The sequence below is a fragment of the Echinops telfairi genome, unplaced genomic scaffold, assembly GCF_000313985.2.
Source record: "Echinops telfairi isolate 266 unplaced genomic scaffold, ASM31398v2 ScPeMD7_7424;HRSCAF=8462, whole genome shotgun sequence".
Classification (NCBI taxonomy): domain Eukaryota; kingdom Metazoa; phylum Chordata; class Mammalia; order Afrosoricida; family Tenrecidae; genus Echinops; species Echinops telfairi.
The window spans coordinates 46528232-46541944 of record NW_022111324.1 but is presented as its reverse complement, the minus strand read 5'-3'; the positions used below and the strand labels follow the sequence as shown (position 1 = coordinate 46541944).

The 13713-nt window shown below is 43.1% G+C and overlaps 1 protein-coding gene across 1 annotated transcript in view; it reads right to left on the bottom strand.

Moving 5' to 3' along the window:
* The window catches only part of IPO9 (importin 9), a 48700-nt gene that overhangs the window by 18779 nt on the left and 16208 nt on the right, over window positions 1-13713 (bottom strand). Inside the window, exons 2-10 of the mRNA XM_004700085.2 lie at window positions 11206-11267; window positions 10921-11007; window positions 9679-9880; window positions 5901-5989; window positions 4603-4689; window positions 3413-3532; window positions 3209-3309; window positions 2779-2837; window positions 558-709 (exon numbers count right to left, since the gene is read on the bottom strand). Coding sequence (XP_004700142.1) covers window positions 558-709; window positions 2779-2837; window positions 3209-3309; window positions 3413-3532; window positions 4603-4689; window positions 5901-5989; window positions 9679-9880; window positions 10921-11007; window positions 11206-11267 — 959 coding nt within the window. The remainder of the gene's footprint in view (window positions 1-557; window positions 710-2778; window positions 2838-3208; window positions 3310-3412; window positions 3533-4602; window positions 4690-5900; window positions 5990-9678; window positions 9881-10920; window positions 11008-11205; window positions 11268-13713) is intronic.

The following is a 13713-nucleotide window of genomic DNA, read 5'->3' as shown; positions in this document are numbered from 1 at the left end:
GCAGCAAAGCAAATCTATTGTCAAGGCAACAGCAACAGCTATGATTTCCCAGAAGACAGGACTCTGGAATCAGCTGAAGCCCTCGCCACTCTCTGCTACTGTCAATCGACTACTATTCTCTGACAAATACGTTTTCTCAAGCTACCAAGTCGATTTACTATGGAAAGTATGCTAATCTCTGTGCTCTGTTATAGAAGAGAAGCCATTATTTTATCCTTTACTCTTCTGGTTCCAATGACCCACCAACTAGGCGAATGACCTGATCCCCACATTTCACTGTTTCTAGAAAAGAAACAGGCTCTCCGAGCTGACAGTGCTTTGGGTTAGTGGTCCTGTAGAAACCTTACTAATGGTAAAAAGAGTCTCAAAGTCCAATAACCTAACAAAGAAGTGGATAAAACCCTTTACTCAAGGGTGTAATGTTTTCCGACAACTTCACAAAGTTAACTCTGTTAGGGACCTGTTTGTCCAAACAGTGTGCACTGATGTGGGCCTCACTGACAGCAAGCTGCACTTTCCAAAGACAATCTGGCAACGGGTTCCTACACACCACTTACCTGCTCTTCGGTGATTTGCATGTATAGGATAATATAGTAAATCAACTCAGGCAAGGCCTTCTTAACGGTGCTTTTGAACTTGCTGTTTTCTAATAAGGCATGGACAAATTCAAAAATGCTAAAGACGAGATTCTCAAAGCCCAGGACTTCTCCTATAGAAAATGCAAAAAAAAGTTGTTTCCCAATTAAAGTACTTACAAAAAGAAAAGTTGTTAATCACAAGAAAACCAAAAGCCAGCCAGCATGTTGTATGATGATAATGAATTGTTAGATCTGTAAATTAATAAACATTTAAAGCACTTACTTATTATTCCCAAAGGTTTAGTAAGAGGGGGATGAGGAGTCAAAAGAAGAATCTTGTTTGGGTTTTGCATAACACGCCTGAGAAGAATGCACATTCAGAGACTTGGATATGAGAAAGCATTGGCTCAACACTGGTGAACAAGATGAACCATCTTAAGGAACTGGAAACGGCAACCAGACCCAGCTTATAAAATCTATGTTAGTGCCTATGCAGAGTCTTCCTAAGACTTTTCCACGATTTTTATTAAACTGGAGAGCCTCATCTGGCTGCACTGGGGTTCACATGTAAAGCAGAAACAAAGGGATTCCCCTGGCTGTTCCCCATGCTGTTAAGATGTTCTCCCTACCTTCAGCCCCAGGCCCAGCTTCTTATAGAAGCAGGCCTCCATCCTCCACACTTGAGAGGATGTGCATCATTCCACAGACATTTGTCTGTAGCATCGGCCCTGGTATTTCCTCTTTGCACCAGGCTGTGTTCCAGCAGAACACATTCATGAGCAAGATACACGTCTAAGCACTTTAGAAAGTGAATGGCAGGAAGTTTATTCAAAACTATGAACTCACTTCAAAAGGTGCCATACTTTTCTTCATTTACCAGTAAAAGAACTTAGAAATTAACTGCCCCTGAAAACCAGCAAATGGCTAACAAAACCAAAGAAAGGAACTTTACATTTGTGTTTTTTTAATGTTTTACTGTGAATTGGGTGAAGGGTTACAGAGCAAGCCAGGTTTTCATTCAACAATTCATAGACACAATTTATTTCTGACCAATGACGGCAAGCCCCACAATTGAACATCACTTATCCACTGCCTCCTTGTGTGTCCGGTTTCTAGTCCGTGTTCTCTTGTAACACTCGGAATTTTGTTCTGGGTAATGCTAAGCCTTTAATCATTCAAATGGCTGATTGTTTCAAAGCATGTGTACCTCACTAGGCGTTACTATTCCCCCTATAGACTGGTCTACTGTTGGGCTGAACTGAACTATGGGGGTGTGGCCAGGGGTTCATCTCCAAGCCTGAAGGGTGACGAAGAACCCTGGTTACAGGGGTTCCACTAGTCTCTCTCTGCCCAGTAAGATTGGTCTTTTGAAAAATGATTGTGACTTCTTGCTCCATTTTTCTCTCATTTTATCCAGGACCCAATGTGATCCCTTTCAGACGCAAAAGAAGAAACCTTTGAGGATGATAACTTTTCCTGGGATTTCTAGGTAAAAGAACCAGGAGTCATGCATGACTACATACTCAAACCTGGAGAAGCTGGCACCTGTGGAAGGTGGGGCCGTCAAAGAGGAACTCAAACATTCTCCACAAGAAGGAGTAACAGACTGCCCCTGTGGAAGGTGGGGCCCTGTCAGAGAGGAACTCAACCATTCTCCACAAGAAGGAGAAACAGACTGGCCCGGTGGAAGGTGGCAAACTTTCTCTGTTGAGTTCTGGCCCCCAGGGTATCATTGCATGAGGGCTCTTCAGAAAGCTTGTGGACAATGGAATTAAAAGGTGATGGAATGTCTCCCGGGAACTTCTTCATGCCCCTGGTTATTTGCCACCATGTTTACTTTTGCATACTTATAAACATTCACACCAAAACGGAAGTGTTCTCTCTGGGACTCCAACATTAAACATAACAAGGGACCAGGAATAGGCCAGAGCCTTTAAAGTGTCTCTCCCCACTCAGAAATCCTGATTTTATGACATTTAGGGAAATGTCTATAAGCAAAAAAAATCAATGAGAGATTTTTCAATTTATTATTTCCCCACAACGCTTATGCTTGAGCATGTTTGCCATCTCAATTATAGACAGAAAACTCACTGAAGAGAGTGACGCTTCTAAGTTACTATCCCCGGGACAACCCCCTCTCCCATCGCAATTCTCTTCTCCACAAACTGCTGTCTCTGTTAAACAAGATAAACATACATACCATCAGAGTCCACAGGATCTTCTACTTCTTCTGTGTAATTCACTTCTGTCTTCACATAAGTATGATGAAGAGTGAAGAAACAGAATTGGGAACTTGATGGACATACACTCTAGAGCCTGGTGGGCATTGGGCAGCTAGCTGCTGGGCCAGCCGCTCCCCAGAAGAAAGATGGAATCTCACAGGGGCTAGTCTACTGTCCTGAGTCTGAATCCACTCAATGGCAGCAAGTGTGGGTTTTGGTTGTTTGTTTGTGTACATACACTCTAATGCTGAGTAAACAAAACAACAGAGGACAGTTGCCCTCTGCTGACCCCCTCGTGGTGACCCCACATGTGTCAGAGTGGAACTGTGCCCTACAGGGTTTTCAGTGGCCCATTTCCTTAGGAGTCGGCACTTCAGCAAAACCCAAATCCACGTCAGGAAAGGATATAAGGCGGCACTCTCAGTCAGGGTGTTCCAGACAATGGGAAGAATCTGTTGCATGGAGGTCACCATGTGCTTGGGGAAGTTCTTCACCAGCGCCGTCACGGCCTGAGATAGAGAAAGACCCGAGAGTTACACATGGGGTAGAAGCCACCCAGGGCCGCACACCTCTTTTTCAAAGTCTAGAATCGCACTGGTGGGGAAGGCTCACCTTTAGGACTTCCATTTTAAAGCCACTGTCAGACGTGGGGCCATCCGGTATCTGGAGCGCCTGAACAAAGGCCTCTGTGAACTGCTGCACCACGGGAAAGATCAAGACTTTTGCTGCACCCTGATAACAGAACTCCAAATCAGTGCTGACCTAACCACTGGTCAACAGCTTCCTGTGTGCACCAAACACTGATGTCTGAGCACGCAGTCAAGACAGCTTTAACAAACCCACTCCACACAGGGCGGACACCACGCGCTCCGCAGCCTTTCACCTTTAGCCACCCTGGTACCTGCTGTAAGCTTAAACGGTGTCTCACCTCAGACCACTCAGCCCCAATGCCCGACCCCCCACCCTCCCTCAAGGGTCCAACGCACTTCAAGGGTCCTTTGACTCTCCCACTTCAGACTAACACCCCATTCCCACTGCTCCTTTGGGTGCCACAATGCACAGAAACAACTCACAGAACTCATGGAAAACAGCGTACTTTGAAAATAGCTTTAACTTAACAATCAAGATCCAAATAGAGAGATGCATAGGGTAGGCTCTGGGAAGCGCCCCAGAGCAGAGCTTCCATGTCTCAGGACACACTTATTCTCTCAAGAGGAGACTCCATTCAAATGAAACACATTGCTCAAACTTCATTATTCTCACCAAATGGTTATGAGATATTCTATCCTAATTCACAAGGCCTGGTCTGGTCAGGACCTTCCGTTAGCCTTTGGTGCTGGTTTGGCATAAGTACATTGACAACAAAGACCAAACTACCTACTGCAAGGTGGTTCCCCACCTCGCAGAAGCAGTCAGAAGGACGGAAGTGTTAGATGTTCGTACCTAACACTTAAAGTTCCTCATCACAACCCTCTTATATAAGACCAACTTTCCAGAACTGCTTCTGACTCATAGGACTAGAGCTTTGTAGCTACCTGCTTCACACAAGAGAGCCATAAAAGGCCTCTGTGAACTGCTGCACCACGGGAAAGATCAAGACTTTTGCTGCACAGGACGTTTCTGAGTGATGACCAGTATAAAAGTCAGCACAGTAGAAGGTGCTAGACAAAATATGGCTTACATAAAAGTACACAAATGAAAAAACATAATCAGAATAGTTCATTTACCCACCACATTGGCTCATCCTGAGATGTCCTTAATGGGAGGCATGGACATGGTTACTCATCCAGAGGCTAACTTACTTTTTCCAGTTCATCCATGTTACAGATTATGTGAGCACAGGTGGTGAAAATCTCCACAGCTCGGGAACGGGTTCGAATCCCATACACCTGAGGAACAATGTTATAGCACAGCTGAGATTGGGGTGTGCATGTGTGCCTAAACTGGTGACTCCATGCAAAACCATCTCTACTCAATCCTCAGGAGACTGAGTCCCCTAGACCAGAAATGCTATCCATTCATGTCCAGAAGAAAGCTCTTCTGTAATTGAGAGATTTAAGGCAGGAAGCTCACCTTTTAGAATGTGTCGGGATTAGCCTTCCACGTACCTCTAGGGCGGTGGCTCTCAACCTTCCTAAGGCCGCGACCCTTTAATACAGTTCCTCATGTTGTGCTGACTCCCAATCACATAATTATTTTCGTTGCTACTTCATAACTGTAATTTTGCTACTGTTAATGAATTGGGCGACCTCTGTGAAAGGGTTATTTGACCCCCAAAGGGGTCTCGACCCACAGGTTGAGAACCGCTGCTCTATGGGCTGACTTACATTAAAAATATCTGACTGGCTCTGCTTGAGATCCCCAAATGGCTAATCTCTTTTAAGATGCAAATACCCATGGTTGGGAAAGAAAGGAGAGCTGCTGTTAGGTGTGTTCCTACTCGTGGAGACAGAGGGAACAATACAGCCCTGCGCCACCCTCAAAATTACTGGTATGGTTAAAACATTACCTATCGTCAGGCATTCACCTTTCATTGTGGACGAGTCACCACTCCAAGGCACAAATACACACACAGTGCAACAGATCTACTACGTGCAATACATCGTGGTAGATTACATCCAAATACTTAGCTCTGTGAGTTTTAGGTGGGATGCCTCAATAAGGCACTCAACCAAACCGAGTTGATTCCAACCCTATAGTCCCTAGAGGACAGAGGATTTCTCCTTGAGGTTCTTAAAATTATGTATCTTTACAGGAGTCCACAGCTACATCTTTTTACCAAGGAACAGCTGGTGGGGTTGAATAACTGTCTTGTGGCTAGTAGCTTACTACACTACCAGAGATCCTTTCCACAACGCTAGAGGTATCCTAAAGACATTAGCTATTTAGGAATTATGTGATGCCCAGAAGGTATGACATGTGTGAATAAATATTTCAGCCACTTCATTCTTGTGAAATATCCTTAGACCAATCCAGATTAACATCTTTGTCCACTCTCCTCTTCAGGTCTGGAGTTGAACAGCATCCAGAAACTATGGGCTCCCAGCTGAGCTACGGCAGCTGTGGAGAGCCAGAGTGCTCTTGGGCTAGGACTTCGTACCTCGGCCCTGGTGAAGATCTTATACATCTCTGGCAGGATGACAGGAGCAACAAGGGGCATCTGCGCATCTGTCACTTCCCGGGTGAATTCTATAAAGAATAACATTGTACAAAAAAAAAAAATTGCTTTATAAAGACATCTCAACTAGAAAGCATGCAGGTAAAGACTTTGGCCTGATGGACTTATCTTCGGGAAAGAAAAGAAGCAAGAGTTACCGAACACTTGTAGAGGAGAAACTGGAGATTTAAAACACAAGAACAAGAGATTAAGACTGCATGTCCTCTGTCAACATCCAGGAGTACTTCCAGGTCTCTTATCTTGGATCCTGCTTTCAACATTCTCCCTTGACAAGCCATTTGGGTGCCCATGATAAAATCTGTGCATGCCCAGTAGGCAGCACTTGCACTCTGCATATGCTATTCTTCTTAGTGGAGGACACTCGCTGACCTAGAAGTCAGAAGCGAATGGCAACTAGAGCAGGACGACAGGAATTGGCAGAAAGCAAAACATAGGTAGAATGAGATTGGAAGAGCAAGATAGAAGTATGGGGCCTACCTTTTCCTTCACTCCTTCCGTACCTAACCTCTGAAAACAAACAAAACCATCACCACATCAGGCCCCGAGACAGCACGAAGGACTGGAGCTCACAGTACGAAGCATTACAAACCACCAAGTTCTAGTAGGTGACCTCTTCACGTTACTGGGTGGGCTCCCTGGCTCTTCTATTCAATTTACCTATAAAAATGCAACAATTGGGGAACCCCCTACAAGGACATATAACGCCACCCCCACCCCCCAGGGGATGAACAACAGTAACATGGACGAAGGGAGACAGCGGATGGTGTAAAATATGAAAATAATAATAATTATAATTTATCAGGGGTCCATGCGGGTGGGGGAGGGAGGAAAAAAAATTAGAGCTGATACCAAGTACCCAAATAGAAAGCAAATATATGGAAAATGATGATGACAACATATGTGCAAATGTGCTTGATATAATTGATGTATGGATTGTTATAAGAGCTGTAAGAGACTCCAGTAAAATGATTCATTTATAACTTTAAAAAAATGAAGCAAATCAACTGTGACATTTTGTAGGAGATACATATATGCAGAAATGGTATCTTCAAATATACTACAAAGTCTTTTGGGCAACACCAATCTTTACAAGTCAAATGAGGATCAAATACACAAGGCTATAGACTAGCAGTAGTTTCCTCCTGAGGAATAAAGTTTGGCACATTGAACAGTATAGTTAAGGTTTCTATTTTATTTAGAAGAGTCCAGGAAAAGTTGCCCAAATATGACGGATGGAATATTAATGATAAAGTTTTTATGAAAAATGGTAGCATAATTTAATACTAATACAATACTTAACCATACTTTTACTCTTTCAAAATCACCCCTGTTGTCTCGATTATTAACACTTCACAGACTTAAGTCCAAAGGAAGTTTTCCTAGGTCACTCACTCAGAAAAAGCGTAAGCCATCAGCAACATTGAACTCTCAAGCATTCTTGAGACCAAAAAAAAAAGCTGTGTTTACATTTGCTTCATACCATGGGCTCAGTGACTTCTCTTTTATAAATGTCAGTTTGATGGGAAGCCTCATTCAAAAGGAGACTACGACAGGGACTTAAAAATCTTGAAGAGAATCAGTCTCCTTTTCCTAAAGGACTCTGTGCGCTGGTACTGCCATGCATGCCTTAGTTTCTTTGGTTAGAGCAGTTTGCCCTTGCTTGAAAATGTTCAGGACAACTGCTTGCGAATGGAGACTGGCTTTATCTATTTTATGGCTAGTGAATCCATTACAAAACACACACATTTCCCTGACAGTTGTTTCACTGCCTCTAGGACAAAAGTGTTCTCACCGAGCAGTAATTTCCCAAGAGCCCAGCAGCATCCCAAACAGGATAAATGTATAACCACCTTTTTCTCCAAGGTGGTGAGAGGGTCAACTTTTTTTCTTTGTTTTATCAATTTTACTGGCATATAATCCACATCATCCAACTTAATAGTTTAATCTTATTGAGAAGAGTTGTGCAGTTGAGGCTGGAACTTCTCGCCATCATGATGTTATATATCATAAGTTCTCAAACTTATTTGGTCTACTGCCCCTTCTTCTCATGGGGGCGGGGGGTTGCTCTGCACACCAGACAATTAAAAACTTTTATACTATAGCCCTTAATCCAGACTAAAGTGTCAGTACCTGATTTTGCAGCCCCTTGGATTGTTTCAGAGCCCCCTTTGGGAAGCACTGTTGAAAAACAGGAACCTGAATTCCCTGACTACTCATGAAAGAGAAGGGAAATACCTAAGTAGGGAAGTGGAGACCTAGCAAGGAGCACCCAACCTTTGGGCTACATGTTTCACAGCGGAGGTAAAGCATGGAGCTTTGTGAGAGACCTAAGAATACGACAGAGCTGGAAAAGGCAGCTGTGCCACGGGTCACAGAGAGGAGGGCTCTGTTTCCCGACATAACATTTGTATTACCATTAATCAAAACCTACCAGTAATATCACCATTAATGAACTAGTAAAATCGGGCCTGGATTTTTCAAAAAGAGTCGAACTGGCAGTCACAACCAGCTATGAATACCCTTCAGGCAAGCTGGCAAGTTACAGTGAACTGGGCAGACACGGGCACGAAACGCTATGAACTGGAACAAGATGACGCCTAAAGGGCCAGAACAAGTGGTGAAAGTCTAGCAGAGGTCTCTTTGGGGGCCAAAGAACAACAGCTTCATCTAGGGTACGGGTCCCTAACTTGTTCAGCCCAGCAGCCCTTTTCTGTCAGAGAAAACAAACAAAACAGCAGCGCAGTCTCCAGCCATGGAACACGTGCCCCAGCACCCACAATCTGGGACACGGTGCCAGCAGCGGGTTTTGCAGCCTCCCTGGTTTTACTAGTGCCCTCCAGGGGCAATGCATTTTGGGAGGAACTCATTAGGGGGCTAGGAAACAGGGCTGACCTTGCAGAAGCCCAGGAAACTCAGAGCAAACACTTAAAGAGAGATAGGAAAGGAGGTTCTGGGATTGATAGGTTAACCAGGATTACAAGAAATCTCTACCAAATCTAGAACTAAAAGTTCAAATATGTTATCCATTTCTCAGAAGAAAGGGCAAGGAAGATTGCACATTCCCTAAGCTGGGCTAAGAAAGGCAAAGATTCTGTGCTGACATTTTTTTGGTTATCTTTTATTTCTATAAAAATTCCAACTGGACTGTTTCTAAGCTTGCTTTGGCTAAATTAAGAGGGAAATAATATATAATGATGATGCTAAGCATAATGGCTCAAATTTACAAAACGCTTACTACTTAACCAACTGTTAAAATCAACAGTTTACAGAGATTAAAACCTAATCCATTGCCTTTGAGTCAATTCCACAGATTAGCTCATTTAAACTATCAAAGCCCCTCAAAACTAAATACTATCATTACTTTACTTCTATATATGATGAAATTCATGCTCAAAAAGGCTAAGTAACTTGAATCACGGTAAGGCTGGAATATGAATCAAAATCTGAGCACTCCATCAGTATGCAAGCACTGTATTCTTAAATGGAAAGTTACGGGAATGAAAGCAGAACTCTATCCCCTTAATTCCCTGGAAAAATGCCAATGGAGTCAGGCATTAAAACAAGGAGCAAGGGGCAGGGTAAGCAAGAGAGCTACGAATTCCCATTCCCCCAGGGCTGGACCACTCCTCTTCATGGCTTCTTAAAGGCATTCTTTCTCTTGGGATCCAAATATTGCTGTCAGAGAAAAGGCTTCCGGTACCTGTCAGCACTCGCATGGCTCCATGGACTGCATTTAAGTCTCCGCTCACTAACATCTCCATGAGCAGGTTGAAGAGTTGGGGCCAGGCTTCAGGCCAGTCCCAGTGGGCAATGGCTGACACCGCATAGGCCACACTGGAGCGCACCTTGCTTATTGATTCTCTCAACCCATTGGGCAACAGCTCCCGGATAACAATCTTTGCCTGCAGAGGAGGAGAAGCCCAACTGCCATCAGACCAGCATATAAGTGATTGGCAGAGTGCAGTCTAGTTCACATATTAGAAAAACAAGGTATACAAGGTAACATCGTATTTAATAAAAATTCATATACATAAACATGACCAATAAATTTCAGGGTTCACCTAGCCACTGAAGGAAATTTAAATTTAAAAGAGCATACACACAATTTTAAATTCAATGGCACTAGTGACACTTTTAGTGCTTAAGAGCTACATATGGCTAGTCGTTTCAACACTGGACAACATGGCTGAGGAATATTTTTATAACTGCAGAATGTTCCACTGGACAACACTTCTCTATATCTTGAAATTCTTAAGTGTTTAGGAGGGTCACATAGCATCGTGCGAAGTAGAAATATTCCAAGGACAGACACTGTTTAATTTATTCTTCAATTCTTTGAAATCGGTGTTTTAAACTTTAGTTTTAGAGATTTAAGAAGCTGAGACTTAGAGGTTAAAATACATTTCCAATATCTTATCACTAGTAAAAGGCACGAGCGAAAGACGAGGCTTTCTACTCTCATAAAGATGTACAGCCTGAGAAACACAGAGGCAGCTCTACCCTGCCCTGTAGGGTCTCTGTGAGTAAGAATTGACTCAATAGCATTGATTTTGGAGTAAGAGGAAGAATTGGTATTTGAATACTAGTCAGAGTGACACCCACTGCTTTCTTTTATAGCCTGGTGTCCTCATGAGCTAGCAACCAGTCTCCTTTTGTGTCTAGAACATACGCCACCAACTTATACAGCATACCACCCCTTTTGAAGAACAACATCAAAATTACCTACTGCCACCCTGACAAAAACTTGTACCATAGCCCTAATCCAGGATGAAATGTAGGGATCTGCTTTTGCTGCCCCCTGGAAGGTGCCTTCGCCTCCACACCCTGGGGTTATTGCTGCTTACTCTCTAGACTTTCCATTGTCAAGACTGTTGATAAAGCCCAGTCTCTTAAGACAGCCCCTAGAGATGCTACAGTTAAACAAATGGATGACTCTGCTTACCCGTTCTGTGGTTTCAGGAGGCCGGAACTTTTCTGACTGGGCGCACCAGTGAGTCTCCACATACTGCTTCAAAATGACAGATGCCAGCTGTGAAGAACAAGCCAAGCAGGACAGCCAAGTTCACACATAAAAACCAGAGACGCAGGCAGAAGTATTTATTCGAAGTACCCTTAAATCTAGGACTAAGTTATTTGTAAGGCGGCTTTATTCTTTCCCTTCCCCATAAATATGTTTCATTACTCAACAAGGTGAAATTATACACCAATTGGGTCAGTCTGGACTTACCTGACGGATAGCCAGTGCCCCCTGAGGGTCTACAGTCAGCTCTGCCAAGTGCACACCAAATTCTGAGGATAAAAACAAGCATCATGACTCTAGGAACACCCAGAAAGGCCCCAGCGATGTGAGTTTTAACCCTGATGCCAAAAAGAAAGAAAAGAATAACAATAATCATTTCAGAATGGAGATTGATCCATTGCTTTTAAATATGCTGAGAGCTGAAGAGAAACCAGTCAGCCTGCGGGGCATAGCTTCACACGAGGAACAGCACTCTGCTTTCTCTAATCTTCCAGCCATTCACCCTTTCAAGATGACAACTTGTTTTAGTGCTGTCTAATAAAAATGAATGTAGTATCTAATGAAAAGAGTGGTACTATCTTGCCCCACAGAAAACGTAAGACTTCAGGAGTTGTATGGCTGTGTAGAGAAGAGAAAGATTAAGTCTGAGACACACTTGCTTTAACAGGCTTAGTTCTAAAATTACATGTGTTGCAGGGGAGCAGGTTTTTTTAAAACATACAATATAAATTGAAATCTTGAACTGCACAGTGAGAGGCTGTTAACACCTACTCCCAAATTAAAATTCAATTTACACTTACAGCAGTCAATTTTCAAATAAAATTTTGTGAAAAGGGGAAGAACCATGTAAAACCCCAAATTAAAACTCCCTGCTATCAAGTTGATTCCGACTCATAGTGACCCTACAGGGCAGAACAGAACTGCCAGTGTGGGCTCCCGAGACTGTAAATCTTTATGGGAGTAGAAAGCTTCATCTTTCTCCTTCGGAAGTCTGGTAGGCTTGAACCACTGACCTTGTGATTAGCAACCCAACTTGTAACCCACTATGTCACCAGAGGGCCTATGTAAGGCCAAGGTGGCATCTTAATTTCCACATCTCACATTCTAAGCTGTGCTACTCAATGTAGTCACCACTCACAATGGCTATGAGTACCTGGTATGTGGATACTGTGAATTAAGATGTATTGTAAATGTATAGTACGTACTAGATTTCTAACTAAGTAAGAAAAGTAAAATATTTAAATCAATTATATTTTGAAATGATACTTTACAGTTAAAATGAAATATAATATTCAAAATTAATTTCACCTACTGGTGCTGCGTTGATTCCAACTCAGTAGCAACCCAGCAACCCACAGGGCGGAGTAGAGCTGCCTGTGCTGCTGCCCCCAGGTTTGTGAGGCTGTAAACTCCCCCACCCCCAGGTTAAATCGCTTTTAAAATGAGTTGTATACAATCACAGTCAGTTCCAATGCTCCCTCCCTGCAGGCTGTGAATCTTTAGGAAAGCTGACGGCAATATCTTATTCTCAAGGAGCGACAGGTGGGAGGGAAGCCTGCCTTTCAGTTAGCAGCTGTGTGCTTTACCCTGTCCCATCACAGTGCCTCCATGGTACTACTGCTACTGAAGACTGAACACTTCACATGGCACTTACTATAATTCTAGAGGAGTGCTGTCCTAGAGCATGAACAGCAGCATGTCTGAGTTGGCAGCTTTGGTAGGTGCACACGGCTTATCACTCCCATGTGGAATATTATGTGGAAGGTGCTGTGATTCAGTGTGGTTAAGGTCATACACTCTGAAAACGGGCAAACAAGGAATCAAATCCTGAAGCTACTTGTCACATCCTGGGACAAGTTATTTCTCATTTAGAAACTTCAGTCTCCTCATTCACAAAGTAGGGATCATGGATATCTCTGTATCAAACAATCTTAGGAAGACTGAGTATCATGCATATAAAGTGCTCAGCACACTACCTGGCCCATAATAAACACCAACAATCAATTATTGCGCTATTATTTTTATTGACAATCAAGAGCACCTTGTTTGGCTTTCCTACCTAAGCAACTAAAGGTATGTTCCATGCGAAAGTTCTGCCATTAATGACTTCAAAGGAGAAAACATTCAAAAGGTGCTGAATTGAACTACAGATGCGATTAGAACTTCACTACTTTTTTCCATACTGCCTTTTTAAAAATTTTAAGATCCAGTTCAGGGCTCCACACTGCACTTAGTCATCATATCTCCTTGGTTTCTTCTAATGTTCCTCAGATTCTCCTCCTTTCATGACCATGCCATTCCTGATGATTTCTGGTGAGTTACTGTGTAGAATGTGTGTCAATGTGGGCCTGGATTTTCTCATGATTAGACTTGAGGTTTCTCTGGGTAAAAATATCAGAAATCACAACTCTTTAAGATGTTGAAACCTATCAAAGGATATAGCGTCTGGGGGTCTTAAAGCTTGAAGGTAAACAAGCGGCCATCTAGCTTAGAAGCAATAAAGCCCACAAGGAAGAACACATCAGCCTGTGTGATCACGAGGTGCCGAAGGGATCAGTTATATGGTGTCAAAGAACAAAAAAATCATATCATTGTGTGCTTACCTCCATGATATGATCGCTGAAAACAAATGGGTGCATAAGCAAATGTGGTGAAGAAAGCTGGTGTCCGGCTATCAAAAGGTATAGCGTCTGGGGTCTTAAAGGCAAACAAGCA